Below are 27,250 nucleotides of genomic sequence, written 5' to 3'. Positions count from 1 at the left end.
ATCTACCATTGTAAAGCACCAAGGCAAGAGCTGATCATGATGAATGCTTACAGCAAAATCCTTTTCATTTTAACAGTGTAGCTCAAACAGGAATTATGCAAATTATGCATTTACAGAAATAAGAGATGTCAAATACTCACCCCTTTATCTCTCGTTTTAGAATTGAATTTCACTGTTTTTAATCGGGCTCGTTCTTTCTTCTCAACTCTGTCAAAGTAAATAATGTTATTTTTTAAACCAAACATATCTAGGAAATATCTAGATATAAACACACCTAGAAATAACCAGAATTAAATAAATTAGCTCACCCAGGTTAAAAAAAAAAAAAAACGAAATAACCAGAATTGATATCTTTATAACAGGCATTTTTATACTCTAAAACCTTTAGGAGCCATCTAGATTTGCATCCCCAAATTAGAATTGCTGAAAAATGAAATGAAGGGCTCAATTTATTATGAAACAAAACCTGATGCTGTATAGTATCAATAAATAGTATGTGTGTGTGTATACATATATATATACACATCCAGTTTCAAAATTATATGAAAGTATGAGGCACCATTTCTGAGTTTAACAATTTTCCAAGTTTTCTTTTTTTAAGTATTAGCTTAGCATGAAGGACACAGGCTTAAAATTAAGCTTGAGGAAGAGAAAGCAAATGTGGCAAATTGTTAAAAATTGGTGAAAGTGGGAGAAGGATATGTGAGAAGGAGAGAGGTTCACTATACTACTTACTGCCTTTTTTGTACTTACTTTTCTATAGCTCTAAATTTTTAATAATAAAAAGGTGGGAAATTTAAAACTTAAGCCAGAATTAGAATTAGAATTAAATGACACTAGAATTAAATGACATGTGTGTGTGTGTGTGTAAATATATAAATAACTAGTTACAGTGTGTAAGAGTTTTAAAGTATTTTTGGAAGGATACATAAAAACTGTTAAATCTTTACCCCTATGGAGGTGAAATGGGTGTTGTGAGAGGGAGCCTGTAAAGCTTTTACATCTTTAAAATTCTGAACTTTACCTATTCAAAATAAGCAAGCAAATAAACTACAATGAAACAAATTTTCATGTAGATTTTAACACTAATGTAAATCTTGCAAAATTTCATGTAAATTAAGCTTTCATAAATTCTTGAATTTCAACATAGCAATTATGTTAGTATGTAACAGAAAAGTCTACCAAAACAAGCCTATGAATAAATGCATTTTATTTTTCCCTTATCATCTCTCTATTCAGTTTTACTATGGGTACAACAGGACCTTAGCACTCAACGAATTTAAATTTTAAATCTAAGGCCAGGCGCAGTGGCTCACACCTATAATCCCAGCACTGTGGGAGGCCGAAGCGGGTGGATCATGAGGTCAGAAGTTCGAGACTAGCCTGGCCAACATGGTGAAACCCCATCTCTACTAAAAATACAAAAATTAGCTGGGCATGGTGGTGGGTGCCTGTAATCCCAGCTACTCTGGAGGCTGAGGCAGAAGAACTGCTTGAGCCCCGGCAGACGGAGGTTGCAGTGAGGCGAGATCACACCACTGCACTCTAGCCTGGGTGACAGAGCAAGACTCCATCTCAAAAAAAAAAAAAAAAAAAAAATTAAAACTCATGATTTTTACTATTTGAGAACAATTCTGAGGCTCCATGACATGAATAATTTATAACCTTGCCTAGGTACTTATTAACAGCACCACAAAACAAGTATTTAGTGAGTGAGCATTTACAACTCAACTTTGTTTTCTAGTCATTATCTTGTTTAGTGTAGTTCAGCAACTTAAATTGTCTGTATTTGTAAATATTATTCCTGAAAGAAAGCCAAGAATTGTAGGAATTATAATTCCTGTTATTTTAGAAGAGGTCTAAGAAAGATAGTTCTGTTTAAGAAAATGTACATTCAAGAACGAATGGCATAATTAGTTGTGATTTCTTATTGTATTTTATGGGAGTAAGATTATATTCTGCAATGCTACTCACGAATTTGGAAATTGGCAGAGGTCTCAAGATATCTCTCTTACTAATGTATTTCTTGATTTAAAACACAATCTCATAGAATTTTGTACAAAATGAAAAAAAAAAAAAACTCTCCAATGAAGCCAGGAGTGTTTATTACTGGGTATAGGCACAAAAAGCCTTTGCAAGATATGAGACTCTAAGTACTAAGACAATTTTGAGGAGCTCTGACCTCGATATTTAAGATGTAAAGTTTCTACTGACTCAACAAGGCATAGAGGAAGCATTTCCGAATTTAAAGCAGACTATGTTCTATTTCTGGAAAAAAGTTATGCTGATTGCTGCATTGCTAAAACAGGATTTGCCATCAACTGTAAGATCTAGCCAAATAGTTGGATCATGCTAAATATATGGATCTAAGCCCCCAAATCATAATTATAAATCTTGATTGTAATTTAATATTACTTTTAAACTTCTAAAAACAAGTAAATAAATATAAAGGTCTATAAATAGTTACAAAATAGGTATAAATCCAACTAATTAATAAAAAAAGTTTATGACAGCATAATCTTGACTTAAAATGAATTAACTAGTTATAATAAATATTTCTTTATTATCTCATTAACTATTTTTGCTGGCTATCTTACTACTTTGGAAAGCTCTTAAAGAACTTCTAGACAATGATTTGGATGAACTAGATCTCATAAATAAGCTATCTTGGGGGAATTACAAAAGGACATTTTAATACCTTTCCCATGAAAACAGAGACATTCAACAGCACTTCATAGTCCCTAGAAGGGGTTCTCTAAGCTGGGACCATCCTTTGCGAAGAGAGCCTGTACTTAACCACTTTTGCTATATGGTAAGTATGCACCAATGAATCACTAAAACGAATCATTAGGGCTGGGTGCAATGGCTCACACCTGTAATCCCAGAGCTGTGGGAGGCTGAGGTGAGGAAATTACTTGAGGCCAGGAGTTCAAGACTTGCCTGGGCAACATACCTAGAACCCATCTCTACAAAAACAAAAACAAAAAACTTAGCTTGGGTGCAGTGACATGCATGCACCTGTAGTCCTAGCTACTAGGTGAGGTGGGAGGATAGCTTGCACCCAGGAGTCCGAGGTTCACTGAGCTATGATCATGTCACTGCACTCCAGCCTGGGCGACAGAGCAAGATCCTGCCTCTTAAAAAAAAAATCAATCACAATCTACCTACCTATATATAATCATTAAAAACAAAGAGGAAAGACTGGTGAACTGTACCAATACATGTAATTTCAGCAAGAAAAAAGGGAAGTGAAGCATATTACCAGATTATTTCCAAAAATTTTGGCATGAAAGAAGTAATTCACCAAAAACAAAAAATTTAGGTCCTCTTATCCATCTACATGAACTACAGACACTTTCAGTTTTCTCTTCACTGTTATACCTAAATGGCATGCTGACTTAATATATACTTATTTTCAGCAACTAGTAGCTTTAGATAAATTTCTGCTTGGCAGCATCATATATATACACACACATATATATGTGCGTATATGTATGGGCATATACATACACACACATATATATTTTTCATTATACAAAATTTATTATTTATATACACATTATATACATTTATATATATTTAATTATATAAAATATTATTTATTTACATATACATTTATTATTTATTTATATATATACATTATATACATATATTTTTTGAGTCTGAGTCTTGTTCTGTAGTCCAGGCTGGAGTGCAATGGCGTGATCTTGGCTCACTGCAACTTCTGCATCCTGGTTCAAACAATTCTCCTGCCTCGGCCTCCTGAGTAGCCGGGACTGCAGGCGTGCACCTCCATGCCCAGCTAATTTTTGTATTTTTAGTACAGACAGGGTTTCACCATGTTGGCCCATCTGGTCTCGAACTCCTAACCTCAGGTGATCCACCCACCTCAGCCTCCCAAAGTGCTGGGATTATAGGCATGAGCTACTGTGCTCAGCCTAATTGTATATATTTAAGTTGCACAACTTAATGATCACACACACACACACACACACACACACACACGAAATAATCACTAGTCAATCTAATTAACATATCCATTACCTCACCTGGTTACCTTTTTTTCTGGTGGTAGGAACACTTAGGATAGACCCTCTTAGCAAATTTCAAGTACAGTACTATTACCTATAGTCGCCATGCTTATATGTAGGAGATCCAGAACTTTCTCATCTTGTATTATGAACACTTTGTATCTCTCCATTTCCCCATCTTCCTAACCCTGGTAATCACCGTTCTACTCTCTGTATGACTTTGACTACTTTAGATTTCACATAGAAATATGATCATACTAATTTTTGTCTTTCTGTGTCTGGCTTTTTAAAAATTAGCATAACGTACTCCAGGTCCATCCATGTTGTCACAAATTAAAAGAAATTTTAAAGAACATCAATTATTTATGTTGTATCACATTCAAGTGGTAAGAAAAACAGACATACCTGCGTTTACTGGGAATCACTCCAACTTCATCACTCTCACCATCTGGTGTAACCTGCCTGGCTTGCCACCATTCATCATCAGAAGCATTAATAACATGGAGGATATCTCCAAATTTGAAGTTCAATCCCTGACTGGGAAGGCCACTGTCTTTAGTCTTATCATAATCAAAAAGGGCTCTAGAGTTGGAAGAAAAAAGTCCTTAATTACTTGTTATAATATTAATCAATGTATCATAGGGTCCTGAAAGTACATATAAAGTATATGTAAATAAACATACAGTTCTGAAAGTATATGTAATTTGGATAATCAACTATGCCATAGTAGGCCAAAAAATGCCTAGTTCAATTCTGCACTACTACATGCAAGATGAGACAGAAAGAAACGGCAAAATCAACTTGTTATGAAAATACTGTATTATATTATCTGTTTCTTTCAATATCACAAGAAAAATTTTAAAAATGCTCTTGGATTGTAATCTAATGGCAACCTAAACTGAATTCTAAAATGAAGACAAATCCAGAGAATTTGAAATTAATAAACAAAAGTATTAAGATATAGTCTTCGCTTTACTTTAATTAGATACACATAGGAAAACAAATTCCCTGATAAATTTATCCCTTAGTTGTGGACTGTAAGACTAGATCAATATAGTGATTATTCTGCCAGTTAATTATTCCATTTGTTTACAATACTAGAGTTGATAGTTTCAGAGTCAATAACAATGATGAAAACTAACTACAGATGACTGCATCAGATGACAAATATTATGGTAAAAGTAATAATTTAATATGGTAATTGCAAAGTGTTAAGAATATTTTAAAATTTGATAAAAAAAATTGTGTCCTACCATGTGATTAATTAATGTACAATATTTAAATAAATCAAATTCTTAAGTCCAAATAAGCTCTCTCAAGAGTATAAGAAAGGATCACAACAATTACATTTATAATATAATTTATTCATTCTTTTGTTCTAATTTGGCAACTGGAAATTAGGATGCAAATTATAATCTTTTTCACACTACCTAACATTTAAGAACCTATCTATTGATAGCTCGATGGCTAAATAAATAAACTAGTAGTTAATGGTTTTTCAAATGAGTTGTTTCAAGTCCTTTCAGGGGTTAAAGGTGTTAGGGAAGAAGGGGGAATCAAAAGTAGGAAGGCTCACTTAAACATCCATTCAAACATAGAGAAGATGAGGGTACAAATAAGCATAATATAAAATAGAAAATAAAGCACCTTTAGAGACAGCACAAATGTCAAGACATTCAGAAAAGGAGAATACTTTCTTACACATTATTATAAAAATCATCTTTTGAATCACAAAATATAACTGTATTATTGCACAACTAAGGAAAAGAAACCACCCACAATCTCTTATGTTAGCATTTTAATATTCTCTATTACTATATCTGATTCATAAAAAAGAAACCATGGAAAAATGTGAGTTATTAATCACATGTATTATAAGAGTGCAAGGAACATCTGTTAACCTACTATCATACTTAAGACTACCCACAAAACCTTTATCAGTAATTCACCTTCACCTGCATATATTCCCTCTGATCCTGATTCCCTTGGATCAAGAGTTAACCACTATTAGAATGTAACCATCGTTTGTACAATATAATGTTTGTTATTTCTTTGACTCACTCTTTTTTTGTTGGTTTGGTTTTATCATATAATATGTGAGTGACTAAACAATATAATGTATGTTTTTACTTGTTTCAGAGTTTTATAAAGAGGTATACTGTGCGTAGTTTTTTGTAGCCTTTTTTTTTTTTTCTTTTGAAATTAAAAATACAATGACTAAACAAAACTCCACAACTCAGGTGTGGTGTGGTGTGTGCCTGTAGTTCCAGCTACTTGGGAGGTTGAGGTGTGAGGATTCTTTGAGCCCAGGCGTCCAAGACAAGCCTAGCCAACAAAGCAAGACCCCATCTCAAAAAGAACTGCAAGACTTCTGATTAACCATAGCAGACTGTGTCTATTTCTTTTCCAACCTGACTCATTGAAATGATAATAAAATAAGAAAAATACAAAACAGAGAAGACAACAGGGGAAGAGAGATTCTGATATATTTTTGGATGATGCTAATTAAATTTAGCAGAATGAAAGAAGCTATAAATGGAATGTCAGCAGAGAGGGTAATAGAAACAAGTTTTATTCCACAAGAGCCCTGAAAAAATGGTCATAAATTAGAAGTATACAGTAGTACCAAGGTAGGCAGGGATAAGTTACTGTACTAAAAACAGAGGTTCAAACACTGTATGTAGCACTTAGACCACCCCCACCAAAGTTCCTTTTCCCATTCCCAAACCCACAGAAGACCAGAGGTTTAGTCTCCAGATAAACTGAATTTGAAGAGCTGTATATTCTGAAACTTGGTGAAAAAGGGAAAGTGGCTGGACTGAAATGGATGAAAACGACAATTCAAATACTGAAAATGGAAATTCTAGCCACTTGGTTTAACTATTGGCAGGATATTAGGGATTCTCATCTAGTGATATTTATACCAAAGAACAGAATCACGTGGGACAGTAGAGGAAATATAAGAGCTAATTTATCCCCTACTTTACCCCATTATCTTCTAGTTAAACCCATTATCTTCATTTCTCTATTTATAAGAATGTAAAACAATAAAAGGAACACTGGATATTTAAAGAATGCCTTATATAAAACACTAAAGAAAAAAACCCAAGAAAACAGGATAGCTCAAAAAAGAAAACAGAGAAAGCAAAGAATACAAAAAACAGAAGAAAATCCAAGAGATACATGAGATATGTCCACGGAAGTAACAGAAGATGAGGGAGCTCTTGGAAAATAAAACAGGATATCATACATTCCAACACATTCCAAATTCTCTACTGGGGAGAAGGCAAAATAAAGTCATTTCAGACATGCTAAGACTCAAAAGGTACCTCCCACACACCTTTTTGCAGGAATTTACTGTAGGATGTGCTCTAGGAAGACTGAGAAAGAAAATGTGGCATTAGGAAACATGTGACATAGTAGACAGCCAAAGAGAACAGAATAATGGCAAAGGGAAGTCCCAGTTGAGAGCTATACAGCAAGTTTACAGAGCAACTAGTCTAGACTGGAGCAGAAAAATGGAAAAAAACTGAACTGACAGACTGTATGCGTGACCACATTTGCATCATGTGAAAAACTCTACAGTGGTTACTGGAAGATACAGAAAGTAAGTATATGGAAAATTAAATAAAAGGCGAGACAATTATTAAGTCTAGGAAAAATGAAGGTTTGCAGAAGAAAGAAGGTAGCTCATAGGGTACTACTCGACTGAGTCATGAAAGCTATTACATAGTCACATGACTCTGAAATCTATTAGTTTTATTAACAGAGATAGGCTATGTTTGGGTGATGATGAGACTGAATGAGTGGTTTGGTATTACAGAGAAAAGTTATCATCTACCATGGTATTAAGACTGATGTACAAAACTGGTAAAGTAGAAGATAGCAGTATATGCATGTTATTTAGAAATATGGAGGTGAAGGCTTCATATTTAGAAATAAGGAGGTAAAGGAAGTTTGCTAGGAAAATAGAGAATGCTTGTTTCTGGAGAATGAAACTACAGGCTGCTGCAGGTGACAGTTAGTTTTCATTATAAGCCTTTTGATAATATATAATTTTAAAAAATAGAGGCTAGGCACAGTAGCTCATGCCTGTATTCCTAGCACTTTGAGAGGCCAAGGTGGATGAGGCCTTTAAGCTCAAGAGTTTGAGACCAGCCTGGCCAACACGGCAAAACCCTGTCTCTATTACAAATACAAAAATTAGCCAGGCATGGTGGCATAAGCTACAGTCCTAGCTACTTAGAGGGCTGAGGCAGGAGGATTGCTTGAACCCAGGAGGTTGAGGCTACAGTGAGCTGAGACTGCACCACTGCACTGCAGGCTGGGTGACGAGTGAGACCCCGTCTTCAAGAAAAAAAAAAAAAAGGAAGAAAATAGAGCATTACTTCTCTAAAAATGATAAAAAGTGAAGATGATTTACTAAATGTACCTAAAATAAATATAACCTAATTTTTTTAATTTTTATGCCTTTGTAAATATTTAATCAAGCACAAATAAAAGGCAACACATGAATTATATTAAAATCAGGAAATATGGATAAGCAAAAGGGAAGAAAATGTAAAAAAGAGAGTATAAAAATCCATGTAGTTTTCCTTCTTTGAAATATTTGTATATATAATATACTTTTAATGACCTTGGAATATAAGAGTTTAATGAGTACTGCTAGAATTAGCAAAAGGAGAAAAAAATCTGATGCATTTAAGATTTCCACATCATTGGTAGGGTTTTAAGTAGTAAACAACTTACAGCAAAAGACCAAAGGGATAGAAAGAAGAAAAGTGAGAAAAGTTTCTTTCATGATGTATTACACAGTAAGATTGATTATGAGAAGACAGTAAGTCATATCATATGTAAACAAGTACAGAGTACATGTTTGTGTGTAGAGATATACAGGTGTATAGGATACATGCCTATATGCGTAACATATATCTCTCATCAGAAGGATAAATGAAACATATTAAGAACAGGTCACCCAACAGTATCAGGAGGAATGAGATAATAATTTATAAAAAATGGTTCAGATTACTTACAGTGCTAATGTTACAATAATAGTATAATAAAGTCATCAAAGCTCTACTAAAAGTAAAGTATACAGAATACAAAAATTAGATTTCTGCTTAATGTCTTATGAGCCAACAAAATGAAAAAACGAACCCAGTTTATATACTAATAGCATCCATTTATTAGACCTATGTTGCCACTTAACCTTTATATATTATAGATAACATATTTGCCTTCTCTCAAGTGTTTAAAAAAATGTGTGTAGAAATTTTCTGAATATGCATTATTTACTGAGGCTATTCACATTTTAAACTATTATTTACATATGCTTTCTTTGTTACTATGGAAATTGCCAAGGTAATTAAATGTTACTTGAATGGAAAATATATTAGAAAGGGATACAGGTTAAATCTAAGTATTAGATATAATAGTATCAAGCTTGTAGTCACTACTAACACATCAATCTAAAAAACAATTTCTGGTCCACAGAAATTTCTTCCTTTATCCTGTAATTATTATTCAAGGATTATATAACTTCCATTAATAAAATTATCAATACAGTAATACATCAATTCTTGAAAGATGCACTGTCAGAGAATCAATATGGAAAAACAACACTGATTCGCAATATATTTTCTTATGGTAAAACTAAGTAAGTTGTAGTGAAAAATACAAAAGAATTTACATGCATAACTAATTAAGAGTTGCCATAATTAGAAGTAAAAAAATTTACCTGACATAGAGGGATCGCTTCTGGCTAGTTCGCAGAGAACCTGACCCTGAACTAATACTACTATTCATCATCTGCTCCCGTAAATCATGTATTTTAGCTTCAAAACGACTGTATTCTGATGGAAGAGAAAGAGAAATAAATTTATAGATTTTCAAGTAATAAGTTATTTGACAATAATGTGTTAAATACGCAAACTGTCCTATAATTGATTAAATGTGGTTAGAACCTTAATATGGTGATAGGCATAAAATGTTGTGCAACACACAAATATCAAAAACAATTATTAATAACCTAAATGTACCATAAATTAGAATTGGCTGGGCTAGAACTTTTTTATGTGCTCTTTTAAAGTTTATACCACATTTAATCAATTAAATGACAATTTCCATGCAGCAGACAGCAATAATCTTATATTACTGTTGAATTTAAGTGTAAATTTTAAAAATCAGGATTTATTCTAATTTTTACGTTAAAAAAGAAATGTATAATAATAATTAATACACTAGATGCTTTAATTATTGACTTTTTCCCCTTGAAACAATCAGTTCATTTTATATACTTAAATACAGAACTTGTGTAGGGTCAACATTAAAGGGAAAAATATGCCTTAACAACTGATAAATGAAATTTATTTTAACTCATTTTATATAAATTGTCAAAATTCAAAAGACGCAAAAGCAGTCTGAAGTGACATTCATGAATATTTTCATTTAAAATACTTTTTACATAAAAATATGATTTTGAAGATGGACTATTTTAAACTATATATTTAAAACTATTAAGTCTATTAATAGCCTGTCAACAAAAGTTTAAGCACTTTTTCAAAAATATTGCAGTCATATGGTTATAAACATGTATTTTTTTTTACCCCTCTATTTATAACGAACAAATTGCAGACAATTAGGTCATATCAAATCTGAGTTTCTTATAAAGCCTGTCTTATAACAAACAACTTCTCTGGGAGTTTGTATAGGTTAAGATGACAGAGTAAGAGTAAGCATGATTACTGCTGAGTTACTACTCTTCCTTTTACTATAATCCTCAAGTTTGTTTTATGGATAATAAGCTCAATTGAAGTAACAATTCATCTAAAAGCTTAGAAACATTTAAAATTCCACATTAATATCTAATAAAATACTTTACTATCCTTTCAAAAGTATAATAAAACAAAATAAAAACATAAATAGCCTTAATAGTAGAATATATCCATTATAATTCAATAATTATCAATCCATGGCAACTTGTCTTTAGTATGTGTAAACAGAATTAAACTACAGATTGATGGAGATGTTAATAAAAATACGTAAGTACATCATAAGTTTAGAAAAACTAGGACCACTGGGTTTTTGCTTAATCTCTTCTATTTCAGCGTTGTATCTGCTTTGTTGGATATGAGTAATTCTGGTTCTTAAGATAGTGGAGATAGCAGAATAAAAGTATTGCATAATGACTTACTTGTTTTATCCAACATTACATTAGCAACAGTGAATTATACCACCAACACTACCAATATGATATCACATTTTGATTACTGTAAACAGTTAACTATTTCCTGTAGTTTTTTTATCCTTAGGCTATAGCTAGAGATATACAGTTGAATTATTTTTTTCTTATTTTTAAAGACAGGGTCCTGCTCTGTTGCCCAGACTGGACTGCGGTGGCACAATCATAGTTCACTGCAGTCTTGAGCTCCTGGGCTCAAGCAACTCTGCCTCAGCCTTCCAAGTAGCTGAAATCATAGTGCGCACTAACATGCTTGGCTAATTTTTAAAGAATATTTTTGGTACAGATGACATCTTGCTATGTTGTTCAGGCTTGTCTCAAACTCCTGGCCTCAAGCAATCCTCTGGCTATGGCCTCTTACAGCCCTGGGGTCACAGGTGTGAGTGACTGTACCTGGCCAATTACCATTTTAAAATTACTTGGAATAGTTCCTCCCTAAGTATTACTGTTGCCAAGTGGATACACATTTAGATTCATTTGTACTCTATTTTAACTTCAATTTGCCTTTAAAATTTTTCATTGATTTTATAAGTAGGTAAAATAACTCCACAGTCAAATCTATAACACACAGATATTTTAAAAGTCCAGCTTCTATCCCTTTTTCTCATCCTATTCTGTCCTGATCCTTATATGTAAACATTTAAAGAAAGGCTTATTTTTCCATTTTTAACAATATAAAGATATACACAAACATGCAAATACATTTATTCCATATTTTTTTATCTGTATATATATACACACACAAACAGATACATTTCTTTTTTTTTTTTGAGACGGAGTCTCGCTCTATTGCCAGGCTGGAGTATAGTGGTGTGATCTTGGATCACTGCAACCAGCGCCTCCTGAGTTCAAGTGATTCTCCTGGACTACTGGCACACGCCACCATGCCCAGCTAATTTTTATACTTTTAGTAGAGACGGTGTTTCACCATGTTGGCCAGCATGGTCTTGAACTCCTAATCTTGTGGTCTGCCTGCCTCGGCCTCCTAAAGTGCTGGGATTACAGATGTGTGCCACTGCGCCTGGCCAACATTTCTCTTCTTTCTTCTAACAGTAGGATACATATTTCTCTGCTTTGCTTTTTTTACTTAATAGTATATCCAGAAGATCACCGCACAATGATATATACAGATGTCATCCATGCATTTTTTTTTTACAGCTGTATGTAGTCCTTTGTTTTTAACCTTTACTTCTTTGTCATAGGTATGATTCATATATATTGCATAGGGTTAAATTATGCTTTATTAGGAAGCCTAGAAATCTAGGCTTTGATGAGCTAACTTTTGAAATGATTCAAATTGTTTAATCTCAGTTCTGTTCTTACTATCCTGTCTTATTTATTCAAGGTTTTAACATAAATAAACCAGTGGCAGATTATATTTTCCAAAGATACCCGCATCCCACATGTTCTTGTACACTGTGACCTTGCCATTTCCTCATCAAAAGCAGAGTCTAATTGCCCTCTCCTTGAATTTGGGTTAGTGCTTTGAATCATTTGTATACCAAAAAATGTGAAGTAATTCTGTGTGACTTTCAAAGTCAGATTAGAAGAGGCTATGAAGCTTCCGTAACACTTCTGCAATGCTTGTTCAGATACCATGTAACGAGACTAACTACTCTAAAACCACAATACTGCAGAGGTCACATGATGGTGCTCTGAGCCCAAACTTCCAGCCAGCACCACCAATGCATAAGGCAAAGGGAACAAAGTCAAACTGGGCCCTCCAAAGCAGCTCATTCACCACCTAAGTCCCACTAAGTGACCTCAGTTGATGCCAGAAGGAAAACAAGAACCATCTCACCAAAATCCTGCCTGAATTCCTAACCTACAAAATCTATTAAAAGGGTGTTATAATCTGTTAAGCTTGGGGTAGTATCTTATGAAGCAATAGTAACTGAAGCACAGTCTCACTATATGGTTTATTTGTTCTTTTAAGTGTGTGTGCATAAAAATTCAGACACATTTGTCCTTTTGTTCTAATGTCAAACTTTTGTTTGGCTTTTGTCTTTTGGTCTCCTCCTACAAGCAATCATCCCAGATATGACTGGAAATATTATCCTTTTATATCCAATTAAAAACTTTAAAGCAATCAGGATGCTTATTCTGTTTTCATATCATCTTCAAATTCTGCCATTTTCTAATAACTGTACCTTATCAAAATTGTCAGACCACATAGCCTTTTCATATTATACACTCTCTTCCTTATAATCATCTTCATTAATGCTAGCACTAGTCCTTATGTCAGTATCACTCCTCCTATTATTTTGGATGTCTGAAGTTTGTTCTCTCTCCCCAGGAAGTGTTTATACAAACATTATCACTCTTAATTCTTTGTTGATACATTTGATTCCAACCTTTATATGTGAAAGTCTGTTTGATTCAGTTTCTTTCTTTGATTCTTTGAGTATGTTCACTCCATTGTCTTCTATAAATTGAGAACAACCGAATTTTCTTTAGTTTTTTTGCTGGGGGAGGGGGAGTGGAATTCCAGAGATTTTTTTCCTTTAAATTCTAATAATTTTATTATGGCATTTTGCTCTGTAGTTTGAAACAACTTTTTTAAATTTTAGAACAGATTTCATTTATGTATTTTTCTAGCATTGTTTCGGATTTCTTCCTAGGAGAGTCCCATTATGTGCATGTTGAATATTCTTTGCCTACCTTTTTTATCTGTCACTTTCAAATCTTTTGTTTCTTTCTTCTAATATTTTTTTAAAGACTAAAGCAGTCACAAACTGTTTTTCCTGAACCATCTGACAGCAATTTGCCTTCTTGATGTCTCATCACCTCTAAATACTTCAGTATTTCCTACAGATATTTTCCTATGTAACTACAAAACCATCAAAATCAAAGTAACATTAATACATTACTACCATCTAATGCTCAGATCCCAATGAAGAGTCACCAATAATGTTCTTTATAGAGAAAGGATGCAATTCAAAAATCATTTGTTGCATTTAGTTGTCATATCTTTTTAGTCTCTTTGAGTCACAGCAGTTTCTCAGTCTTTCCTTGACTTTGTGATCTTAATACTGTTAGAGATTGCAAGTCAATTGTTTTGTAGAACATCTCTCAATTTGGGTTTGCCTTAAGTTTCCATACAATTAAATTGAGGTTATCCAACTGTGGTAGGAATATCACAGACGTTATGTTCTACCCAATACACCTGTATCAGGTGGTACACAATTTTGATTTGTCCCATTACCAATGTTATTAACTTTAATCACTTGATTAAAGTTGTGTCTGCCAGGTTTCTCCACTGTAGTTACTTTTCCCTTTTGCAAATAAGTTACTGAAACTGTTTACAATTCTCCATTCTCATCAAACTTTCAATTAATTTTAGTAAAAATGCATTTCCTACTTTATTCAGTGGGTTATAATCTGCCATTATTATCACCAATTGAATGCTGAAATTGTTCCTGATTTGGCCAGTAAGAGTTCCTTGAAGTTAGATTCTGTGTCCATATGCCATGTCTCCATCACTCCTTGAGTTCTTTCTTGCTTTCTGGCAGAGAATATTACAGAGCAATTTAGCATTTTCTTTGCCTGACTCCTGGGGAATCTGCCATTTGACAAAAAAGCCTTAGTAATTTCAGTGGGGAATAATATTTGCAAGGCAAGATCTGGATGCTAGGTGCTCATTGCTATTGGGGTGGCACTAGGCTCAAACCCTCTCCATGGGCAGAGCAAGAGAAAATAACATACACACAGATACATACACACTGATACAGATATTTATGTTTATATCTATATCATGGAAAACCACCCCTTCAAATCAATTTCTTCAATTCTAATCCAGCATTATAGGATTCAAATTTAAGTTTTCTTCCTTTCCATATCTGTAACTCTCTTCTCAATAGTGAAAATTATGAATAACAATAACCTAACATATATATTAATTTTGTCAATCTCAATTTGATCAACCATCCACTCCCCTGACTGAGTGCTGAGCATTTCCGTATGTGCTTTCCTCACCAGGCCTCAGGCTCTGACTCCTGAAACCAAGGCATTACGCTGCATGGAAGCCATCCTCATGGGTAAGTCCAATAGGCCACCAAAGCTCTCCTAAACCTCACCAGCCCTGAGGTGTACATTAAACTATTTTGCTTTGCTCTACCTAATGGCTTTAGGACTAAATTGATCAAGTTGTAGAAAGATAATAGCTACTTTTACTTTAAAACTTTTTCTTCTTTTTCACCTTCTTGTTTTAAGGAAACATGTCTCTTCTAGTTAATTTAGTCTTTAAAACAATGTCTTTATTTCTAATAATTTTCTGAGTTCTATCAATTTACTGATGTTGTTCTTCCACATATTCTACTATTTTTCTTTAACTTGTTTTGAAATATTAATATTAGTTTATATTAGTTTCATAAACTATGTCTTTCTGGTACAGTTTTAGTCTGTGGAGATATTACTCTAATCCTTATTTTCACTTTTCAAATAGGTTTCCATGGGATTTAATCATGATTTTTTCCTATTGCTCAATTTTTATATGAAATTAGTTTTCCCCAACTTTTACACAGAAGTTACGAGTCAAGATAGGTTTTCTAACTTCACAGCTCTAGATCTCTCTATTTTGTTGTTTCTTTCACATGTTTAAAGACATGATCTCGGACTGTGAGATTTCCTGAAGCTACTCACCCCTGCAAATCTGGTCCTTCTATTTTGAAACTTTGGCCCTATTATCCCTATCCTATTCTATTTGGGTTTTATTCCCAGCAGTTCTTCCATAGTGTGGGGCTTTAAATGGAAAGGGAGTTAGAGATGGTGAACTGTGTCATAGGGCCCAGACTGCTCTAGTTTCTTCATTTCTTACTGTAGATTCCTTACACTCAACATGCAGAAATCTACAGCTATACAAAAACTCTTATAGTTCACCTGGTGTTCTCAAATTGTCCTACTGCATTTTCTCGTGAGTACTGGTTAGCACTGGGCTTCTCCTGTTGGGTCCCCTTGCATAGATGCTGATATCAGATGGTCTTGTAGCTGATACCATGTATACACCAGCTTATATTTGGGGTACATAGGATATTTTTCATCTAGGTTTATTGTACATTTTAAACAAATTTTGGTTTTGCTTTCCTAATTTTTTTTTTTAGGGAGAGGAGTTCTGGGCAATTCGGTTTTTTTTTTTTTTTTTTTGAGACGGAGTTTCGCTCTTGATACCCAGGCTGGAGCGCAATGGCGCGATCTCGGCTCACCGCAATCTCCGCCTCCTGGGTTCAGGCAATTCTCCTGCCTCAGCCTCCTGAGTAGCTGGGATTACAGGCACGCGCCACCGTGCCCAGCTAATTTTTTGTATTAGTAGAGACGGGGTTTCACCATGTTGACCAGGATGGTCTCGATCTCTTGACCTCGTGATCCACCCGCCTCGGCCTCCCAAAGTGCTGGGATTACAGGCTTGAGCCACCGCGCCCGGCCGCAATTCGGTTTTAAATCTACTGTCTCTTTCTGTATTTTCCATTAGTCTCACTGGTTTGTTTCTATGAATTTACTTCCTAAAAAACAACTAGGAAGTGATGACTTTCCAACATTTATTACCTTTGTTTCTTAATATTTTACTATTTTAAATATAATTTATGTGTACATTTGTATAATTTTACTTTTAATACAAGCTATGTTTTAGTTTGCAAAATTTCTGAAAATTTAACTGGCTCTCCCAAGCCAGTACACCTCTGCCCTTGAACAAGAGACTTCCGTGCTTCCTTAGCCCTGAGTTCCCAGTTTCCCTTCACTTTTTGTTTGTTAATTCCTTACTGCCTTAACAGCTCTGCAATGCTTTTTAAATAAGAGGTTTATTACATTTCATGTAGCATTATTAGTTTTTAGCAATTTTGTTGATCTGATAACAGAAGTCCTAGTAATTTAAAATAGTCTGCATTTTAGAAATTTAAAAACTTTCTGTAAAAAAAGACCACATTACTTTTTAGAGTGAGGCAGAAAAATATTCTTTCTTAATAACTAAGTTACTAAAAGCAGTTAACATAGTCTCAGATATTAAACATTTAAGATACTGAAGAGCTAAGTCAATTTCCAATAATTTCTTAAATTTGTGATTTACATTGTTCATTGTATTCAGATCTTCATATTTGTAGTCTTTGCTTAGCCTTTTTTTCCCTCTCAAGACGGTCTCACTCTTTTGCTCAGGCTGGAGAGCAGTGGTGCGATTTTGGCTTACTGCAGCCTCTACCTCCCTGGTTCAAGTGATTCTTGTGCCTCAGCCTCCCCAGCAGCTGGATGACAGACATGTACCACCACACCCAGCTAATTTTCTATTGTATTTTTTTTTTTTTTTTTTGAGATGGAGTTTCGCTCTTGTTATCCAGGCTGGAGTGCAATGGCGTGATCTCGGCTCACCGCAACCTCCGCCTCCTGGGTTCAGGCAATTCTCCTGCCTCAGCCTCCCGAGTAGCTGGGACTACAGGCACGCGCCACCGTGCCCAGCTAATTTTTTTTTTTTGTATTTTTAGTAGAGTCGGGGTTTCACCATGTTGACCAGGATGGTCTCGATCTCTTGACCTAGTGATCCACCCGCCTCGGCCTCCCAAAGTGCTGGGATTACAGGTGTGAGCCACCGCGCCCGGCCCTTCTTTTGTATTTTTATAAGACAGAGTTTCACTATGTTGGCCAGGTGGTCTTGAACTCCTGGTTTCAAGGGAACTGCCCACCTTGGCCTCCCAAAGTGCTGGGATTACAGGCATGAGCCATTGTGCCTGGCCAAGTCTCTGCCTTACTCTTAACAATTCCTCATAGCCACCTTTCTGTATGTTCAAAACATACTTCAACATTGTCATCAAAGTTGCTTTTCCTTTAAACCTTCTATTTCATTTACCTAGTTAAGATTCCTACCTTTTCCTTTTGTTTCAAATCAACTGATACTTTTAGTCCTATCAATCTCTCCCTGATCCCTTTTTTTTTTTTTTTTTTTGAGATGAAGTTTTGCTCTTGCTGCCCAGGCTGGAGTGCAGTGGTATGATCTCAGTTCACTGCAACTTTCACCTCCCAGGTTCAAGCGATTCTCTGCCTCAGCCTACCAAGTAGCTGAGATTACAGGTGCCCACCACCATGCCTGGCTAATTTTTGTATTTTTAGTAAAGACGGGGTTTTACCATGCTGGCCAGGCTGGTCTCGAACTCCTGCCCTAGTGATCTGCCCACCTCAGCCTCCCAAAGTACTGAGATTACAGGTGTGAGCCACTGCACCCAGCCTAATCTCCATATTTTACCCATCCTGTGTATATTTTTAAAAATAGCCCCACCAACATATTTTTCTTTAAGATTTTTTTTTTTTTTGAGACAGGATCTTGCTCTGTCATCCAGGCTGGAGTGCAGTATCATGATCATGGCTCATAGTAGCTTTGACCTCCTGGGCTCAAGCAATGTTCCTACCTTAGCCTCTCAAGTGGCTGAGCCTACAGGCCCGTATCACTATGAGCTCATTTTTAAAAATTATTTGTAGTGACAGGGTGTCCTATGTTACCCAGGGGGTCTTGAACTCTTAGGCTCAAGTGATCCTTCTGCCTTGGTCTCCTAAAGTGCTGGGATTACAGGCTTTAACCACCACACCAATTTTCTTATATTTTTATTCCGACGGAAGAGTTTCATCTCTTTTTTCGGTTAAGTCATTGACATCCCTCTCCTAGAAATCATATCAAAACTCAGCAAAGCTATAATTTTACATAAGAGATTTTCTCCATTGAACATCTCAAAAATTCCTATATCAAACCATATTTCTTGTCATGAAACATATTAGGGAATATCTGAACTACTGGCTACAAGTTAATTAATATATGTATGCCTATACAAGGAGAGAGATTTAAAAGCTGATTTTTTCATTTGATTTCTCTTTTCAAATTTTAACCTTTGTTTTCACTCCCACACTAGAGGAAACTGGACTTTCTCAATCTCTTCTTAACATGTAATCCCCACAAAGATAAACATTCATTTATAACTATAATAAAATATATTAATTAAATACAGATCTTAAACCCAAGAGAAACAACTCTCAGAGAATGGATACTATAATTACCCTAGAAAAGAAAAAGGGAAATTTTTTAAGACGGCAAGTTAGTTGTTTTAAGTACAGTAGCTCTCTAGTGTATTCAGAGGATTAGTTCCAGAATCCCATGTATACCAAAATCCACGCATATTCAAGTCTAACAGTAGTCCTTGTGGAGTCTGACAATACGAAAAGTCAGCCCTTCATATAGGAAGGCATATGGCATTTTTGATCCCAGTTTGGTTGAACAGCACATGCATGTAAGTGGATACTCACAGTTCAAACCTGTGTTGTTCAAGGCTCAACTGTAGCACAGGAGTGTAGAAACATATAGCAAGGAAAGTGGGAAAGTAGGAGACTGAAACACATTTTGATTACCTATCTAGTACTGAAAATGGTGGTAAGAAATGACAAATGCCTGCAAATAAATGCCACTAGTCCAATGTAATCTCCCCAGATTGTCTCCGCTTCTTCTCTCTTCGGTTGGTATAAGAATAATGAAAATAAAGTCTGGGTGTTAGAAATCTACCTCTGTAACTCAAGATTTAAATCAAAGCTTTGAAGCTCGGAAAAGTTAAGTGACTATGGCCTAACCTTTCCAGACTTCAGTCACTTGCAAAATAGGGATTATAATACCAAACAGTTTTTTCCTTGTGAAAATAAAGTAAAATGCCTCCAAATTTTAGACCTAACCAATGGGAAAGAGAAAATAAGTTTAACTTATATATTGAGTTTAATTATTTCCACTTTATTTCTTTTATAGTATTATTACAATAGAATTAATGTTTTCTGAACAAAAGACAGATTTAAGGTCTGAAAGTTGGTCTAGTACTCTTGAGGAACAATAAGATTAAATATATGAGGTTAGAGATTCCCAGAGTTTAGTGCGTAGTTGAAAGAGTGAGAACAGGGTATGGAGACCCACTCAGAATCCCAGACTTGCCACAAAGATTATTTAAGCTGAAGATATGTGAGATTCAACAGATGCAGGAGAGAAAAAAAAAAGCCTTCTTGGAGTTTCTCTAATCTGACTAAAAGGTCTAACTTCTGAGAAATGATGTTACCATAAATACTCTCTCTGAGGAGCTGGATGGCCCTGAAGAATGGAAAGACCACTCATACCAGTTTAGACAAATGTTATTGCCAACCTTATCCCCCATTTCTTCTCCTAAAAACTTGTCTTTCCTAAAGAAATGTGTTTTTCCAATAAAAGCTGTTTCTCCCTCCTTCCTTTTCCCTACTAAATTAGGTATACAAGCCTTTAACCTTATCCCACAAGTTAGCTACAGTTATTTCTTTTGTTGCCTCCTGCATCCATATGAAAGAAACCCTTTTTTTTCATGTTAATCTGTGAGTTTAATTCACAGGCCCATTACTGAACATACAAGGGTGGAGGAAAAGGTTTTCTTCCCTTAAAAGAAGCTAGAAGAAATCTTAACCATTTAACAGTTGTGTAACCAGCAAATTAGTCTCTTTATGGCAGAGCTTATTCAACTATAATATAAAATGGGGATAACAGTGCTTATAGAATTATCTTGGGAATTAAAGGAGTTAATAAATGTAACATGGTTAGTACCATGCATGGCATACAGTTTTATCATTATATTCTATCACAAGAGATTCTTAAACTATAGACTAGGAAGTATCTGTTAAAATTTTGTAATGTCTGGATATGGAGTCCAAAATGAGCACTGTATTACATTTCCAGTTCCCATGTTTAATTTCTTTCTTTTTAAAAAATTTTTATTTTGAGACAGGGTTTCACTTTGTTGCCAAGGCTGGAGTGCAGTGGTGCGATCACAGCAATTCTCTTGCCTCAACTAGGACTATGGGTGCGCACTACCATGCCTGACTAATTAAAAAACTTTTTAAAAAGTTATGGTAGAGATGAGATCTTGCTTTGTTGCCCAGGCTGGTTTTGAACTCTTTAGCTCAAGTAATCCTCCTACCTAGGCCTCCCAAAGCGCTGGGATTATAAGTGTGAGCCACCACATCCAGCTAATTTCTGATAATGATTCTTCAAAATGATTAACACAATAGAGGCCCCCCCCAAAATGAATTATTCCTTGCCTTTGGAATTAATAAAACTGACAGGAGTTGGAAGATAATGTTCCTTCAAATATCTTCTAGAGATTATTTTTCCTCATATTTAGAATCCAAGTCAAGAAAGTTCAAAGTATACAAGCTGAAAAACCCCTAACAGTACTTTTATGGAAGACTAATAAGCAAGCCATAGATCCTAAAAGATAAAAAACTTAATTCTACCAAAAGCTTACCTTTGTCTCTTTGTCTGTATGTATGTGAAATTATCAATAAAGCAGAGAATCCCAAGCCTTTAGGAAAGACACTAACTGCAAGATGATGATTATCAGAGTGTTAGGTGACTCCTTTTGTACTTCTTAAAATAGCCAGCTGAGAAAGAAAATTTGACTCTTCAACTTCTATCCTTGGCCCTCATAGTACCTACACTTTGATAATCTAAAACGTTTTTTTAAAATGTGCTGTACAGCAAAAATACATGTTAAAATATATAACATTAAAACAAAATATGAAGCTGTAGTGTCACTGATTAATAACCAGATATAGGTAAGCAGCAACACAGCAAGGAGGACAGGCAAATTTTTAAAGTACCCAAAACATACCTTAAAATTTTAACTCTCCTATCTTTGGTCTTCTGTTATTCTTCACCTATGATGTCATTTTTTTCTCTCTGCCCATCTAAATCCTATCCATTCTTTAGGTTCCCAGTTAAACTTCAATCCCACTTTATGGTAACTTTTATCATGCCAAGCAATATAATCTCCCTCCTTTTAAATTTCTAAGGCAATGTCTGTCTTCTGTGCACTGCTAGTACTTACTTAGTCTTCATTAGGCAATAGTACCATAGCCGTGGTAAAAGAATACAGCATACATCACTTTGCCAGACTAAGCACTCATCAAGATATTCCCAGTGAAAACAATCTAGACTTTGAAGGCAACAGACCTTCAAAGTATGAATCTTAGCTATTACTAGCTTTGTTATCTGAGTCTACTTCATCATCTGTAAATAGGGATATTGTTACCTATTTTATGAGGATACAGCAAGCCTTACATAATAAATAGACACCTAAATAAACATATTAACTATAAACTGTGTAACTGCTCTAAAGTGAAAGTATCAATGCTATGAGAAGGAACTAGCTGATATGGTTTGCTGTGTCCCCACCCAAATCTCATCTTGAATTGTAGTTCCCATAATCCCCACATATCATGGGAGGGTCATAATGGGAGGTAATGAATCATGAGGGTGGATTCCCCCATGCTCTTCTAGTGATAGTAAGTTATGAGATCTGATGGCTTGATAAGGGCTTCCCCCCTCGCTTGGTTCTTATTCTTCTCTCTCCTGCTGTCTTGTGAAGGACATGTTTACTTTTCCTTCTGCCATGGTTCTAAGTTTCCTGAGGCTTCCCCAGCACTGTGGAACTGTGAATCAATTAAACCTCTTTCCTTTATAAATTACCCAGTCTCAGGTACATCCTTATAGAAGCAAGACAACAGGACTAATAGACTAGCCATCGAAAGAACAGAGGAAAAGAATATTCTAAGAAAGAAGAGAATGAACAGAGAATCAGGAAATAATCTGGTATAGTCAAGGGTCTGAAAAAAGGACTGTATGGTTAGGGCTTAAGGAGTAAAGGAAAGAGTGGAGGGCATGATGTAAAATCATGTGTGCTGTGCTGTGACAATTACAAAGAACCTTGCAGGCCTATTAAAGGATTTGGATTTTTTAAGGGTATAATGGGTACTGTTTTAAATGGGGAATGCTTCAACCCAAATCTTTGTATTTAAAAAGATCATTTTGGCTGAGGGAATGGATTGGAGAAAATTAAGAAAGAAGTTAGGAGACCTGTGAGAGGATATTATAGTAATTCAGGTAAGGGATGATAGTGGCTTTGGCAAGACTAGTGGCTGTGACTGGGACGTTGTGAATGGGGAGGGAGTCAAACACGATTCCTGAACTTCTGGCTTAAGCATGAATGGAGATGCCATTTAGTGAAATAGTAAAAAAAAAAAATTAAATGTCATAAACGTTAAATTTGAAACATTATCATTGAGAAATACAGCTGAAGAAATCAAATAGGACACATAAGTGTGGTGTTCAGGAGATGTCTGGAAGTAAGACACACGTATGAGAGTAATCAACATAAGGGTATAACCCTTGAAACAGACAATATCTACTAAACAGTAGCTATCTGAATAATCAAAGAATGTAAATTCACTTTGATACAAAAATGGGTTCATCTATACTAGAATGGGTGAAAGTACTGAATACAATTAAAGAAAAAGAGTATCATCTGGAAAGGGTCATACAAAAGAAAAGTACAGAAATCACAAAAAGAAGCAAAAAAGAAAGAATAAAGAAGGAAAGACCAAACAATAGAAGCACATTATAAGATAGTCTGGGAGGGAAATTCCTGGGCCCATTCAATTACTAACCTAGGATAAGAGTAGCCCAGCCTTGTTAACTATCAGTGCAAAGTATATTTAGTGCATATGTGGATAAATTAAGCTTATTTAAGGGCCACTAACTATTAAAATGGTAAAAATTAATATATATATTTTTTGAGACAGGGTCTCCCTGCTGCCCAGGCTGGAGTGCAGTGGCATGATCAAGGCTTACTGCAGCCCTGATCTCCTGGTCTCAAGTGATCCTCCTGCCACAGCTTACTGTGTAGCTGGGATCACAGGAATGTTCCACCATGCCTGGCTAATTTTTAATTTTTTTGTAGAGATGGGCTCTCACTTTGTTGTTCAGGCTGGTGGTGAAGTCCAGAGCTCAAGCAATCCTCCTGCCTCAGCCTCCCAAAGTGCTGGGATTACAAGTGAATTAACTATTTTTGTTCTGTTCCATGCTCACTAAGCATTAGAGTAGTCTTTCCTTTCCTATCAACCAATTTTCACTCCTGTATCATGACTTGATATTTTTGCCTCGGTCCCCCAAAATTCTTTCTTAACATTAATGAGAATATGTCTCAATTTTGGCCATTCTGAGTCAATTTTCCCTGTATTATGCTGTGCTCTTTTAATATAAAAATTGATTTCTTTTTACTTCAAGAAAGTTTTCTTGAATTGATTGAATTATAAGTTAAGACATTCATTCTTTTCCTTAAAATTATTTTTCAGAAAGTCTAATTATATATATATATATTGTATGGAAAGTAATTATCTATCTTCTATTGCTAACATTTTCTTTCTAGTCTTCTCAGACTCACTATTTCTGTTTCATTTTGTTTACTTTTTCTATTGTATCTTCTAATGTCTCTTGCTGAGTTTTCTGCAGTGACTCCGTGTTTGTGGTCTAATTTCACTAACTTGTTTGCTTTCTTCTCTCCTAGGTTCCGCCAGCTCAAAGTTAATTTCTTTTGGTTATTGACTCATCTTTTCCTATAGTTCTTATATTTCTACTTTGTGGTCTTCTTTCAAAGTGAATGCATAAACTGCAAAACATTAAGGTTAAATTTTCATCTGATTTGTGTTAAGGTTTTTGTGTTGTGTGTATGTGTAGCTAATCTGTTACTAAGCTTTGATGCTTTTCTCCACCTCTTATCTTTGTATGATTGTAAGACAACTTTTAAATTACTTATTACTGGGGTTGGGCGCAGTGGCTCATGTCTGTAATCCCAGCACTTTGGGAGGCCAAAGCAGGTGGATCACCTGAGGTCAGGAGACTAGCCTGGCCAACATGGTGAAACCCTGTCTCTATTCAAAATACAAAAATAAGCCGGGCGTGGTGGCAGGTGCCTGTAATCTCAGCTACTCGGGAGGCTGAGGCAGGAGAATCACTTGAAACTGGGAGGCGGAGGTTACAGTGAGCCGAGATTGTGCCACTGCACTCCAGCCTGGGTGACAGAGTGAAACTCCATCTCAAAAAAAAAAAAAAAAAAAAAAAAATTACTGATTACTTTGCTAGATTTTGTTAGACAAGCTATTTCCAGAAAGTCTAGGGGTGCAGGAAAGATGGATGCACAGGAAAGTTTTACAGCTTTTAAAACCCAAATACTGCCACATTATCTGATCTAAAGAGACAGGCTGCTTTATCCAAATACGAGTCCTCTGCTTTCCTAAAAGAAACCACATGAGTGGCTTCTGCTCCAACCTGCTCACCCCACTTCCCATGAGGCTTGCAATAAAAAACAAAGGCTCACGTTTTTATACTTCAGAAATGAGCCCCTCACCTTTAAGAGGTGCAATTTTATACCATATCCTAAAATTTTGCCACCAGAAAGCATCCTTAACATTCCATATTTTAACTCTTCCCCTCTTTCCATGTGGCTTCTGCAAGATCTCAGCTGCTTAAGGAGTCTTTACCTATACTTGGTTGTCCAGGTATTATACCTATCTTCTTAGTTTTAGTTAATATGAAGTGAAGTTGCATGGGTAGGAGCATGTGTGTATGTTTCATTTTTCTTACTGCTTTTGTGTGTTTTCTGGGGAGGTTAAGGAGCAGATATTAAGTTACACTTAATTATATCTAAAAAGTTTACATTCCTTATAAACATATAAATGAGAGGCTGTCTATAATACTAAAGAACCAGTGACTGTAACTTGGCTTCCATACAGTATACCCACGGATGGGAATGTGTTGGCCAGAAGATAAAAGTATGTGGGGTCCCACTGGCATATTTGTTTCTCACAAAAATTAATGAATTCACATTCTGACTTCATATGTTAGTCTCTATTTGTTTGGTTGATGTGAATTAATATTTGGAATTTACTCCCAATTAAGCAATTTTTCCCTTGTTTAGTTACTGAGCCTAAAAGGCTAAGGTTTTACTAGATTGATAGAAACTCCTATATTTAAGAAATACCAAGCAATGCTCAACATGCTACTTTGATCAGCTAAAAGACATACTAGATTAAAATAATAAATTCTGCTCCAAAAAAGAATAATAAATGTAATTAGTTGCTAAATTACAGAATTATTCATTTAGTTCCTTTACTTACATTATTTTTTCCTTCTTCATCATGTTGTTTATGAGCATCAACAAATATGCTATGAATTCTTTTGGGTATTTAAGCTTTTTAAATTCCACTGAGGTTTGATTGCAGATGTGGTTATGTTGATGTACACTAGAGTCTTACATATGTTTAATATGGCATGATCTCAAATTTTCCATTCCCACCTTTTTCCCCTAGGAACTTAATAAGGTCACATCAATGATACTTTACTACCTAGATACACATTATACCCCAAACTTGGCATTCTTCTCTTTATTTTAAATAGTAGTAATAGCTATTAGAAACACGCCTTAAATCTTGATATTAATAATTATAACTTAATTCAAAAGCTAGAAAAAAGCTGGGTGACCTAATTTTTTTGGGCATTATTATTTTATTGGGCATTATCTCTGCTTAATGGTTTTTATTATTTTTTTTCAGATCAATAAAGTAGTAAAAGGGACATTAAAAGGTATGACAACTTCAGTTACAGAACGGATTAAAAAAATAAACAGTTAAATTAACCCACATAATGGTGCAATGCTCAAAAGAACTTGTGGATACCAGTTCCCACATCATTAAAAAATACTTTTCATCTGGAAAAGGAACTAGGTTTAGACTAAACAAATACTAGATTAACAAATTGGAAAAAAGCACAAAAAAGGAAGTTAAGCTTGGAAGTTAAACAATATTTAAGAGGAAGAATTTTAAAACTAAAATAAGAGTAACTATAGACAGTAAGAATTTTATTACCTTCAGGTCGATATTGTGCAACAATTGTGACAGCTTGGCCAGCATTTTTCAATGCAGCTGCTGCCTGCTCATGACTGGCAGCTCTGAGGTCAACACTATTTACCTGTAAATGGAACCAAATCTTAATTTGGGAGAAAATAATCACTTTGATTAGAAATCACAATAGCCTATTCTTGAGTAGGCATATATTAAAAAATTAGTTGCAATAACTTTACCACTAAACTGTTTCTTTCTTATTCTGATTTATTAA

General features: G+C 35.0%; 1 protein-coding gene across 21 annotated transcripts in view; it reads right to left on the bottom strand.

Annotated features, from left to right (window-relative positions):
- The window catches only part of DLG1 (discs large MAGUK scaffold protein 1), a 262,697-nt gene that overhangs the window by 34,764 nt on the left and 200,683 nt on the right, over nucleotides 1-27,250 (bottom strand). For all 21 annotated transcript variants that reach the window (XM_064366954.1, XM_021676123.2, XM_021676118.2 and 18 more), the window contains 4 exons: nucleotides 27,001-27,103; nucleotides 9,769-9,883; nucleotides 4,437-4,613; nucleotides 141-207 (listed from right to left, as the gene is read on the bottom strand). In XM_064366954.1, the coding sequence (XP_064223024.1) occupies nucleotides 141-207; nucleotides 4,437-4,613; nucleotides 9,769-9,883; nucleotides 27,001-27,103 (462 nt within the window). The remainder of the gene's footprint in view (nucleotides 1-140; nucleotides 208-4,436; nucleotides 4,614-9,768; nucleotides 9,884-27,000; nucleotides 27,104-27,250) is intronic.

Source organism: Aotus nancymaae, unplaced genomic scaffold, assembly GCF_030222135.1.
Source record: "Aotus nancymaae isolate 86718 unplaced genomic scaffold, 86718_ANA_hifiasm-v0.15.2.pri h1tg000067l, whole genome shotgun sequence".
NCBI lineage: Eukaryota > Metazoa > Chordata > Mammalia > Primates > Aotidae > Aotus > Aotus nancymaae.
Note: the sequence above shows the minus strand (reverse complement) of the source record. Positions and strands in the feature narration are given on the sequence as shown.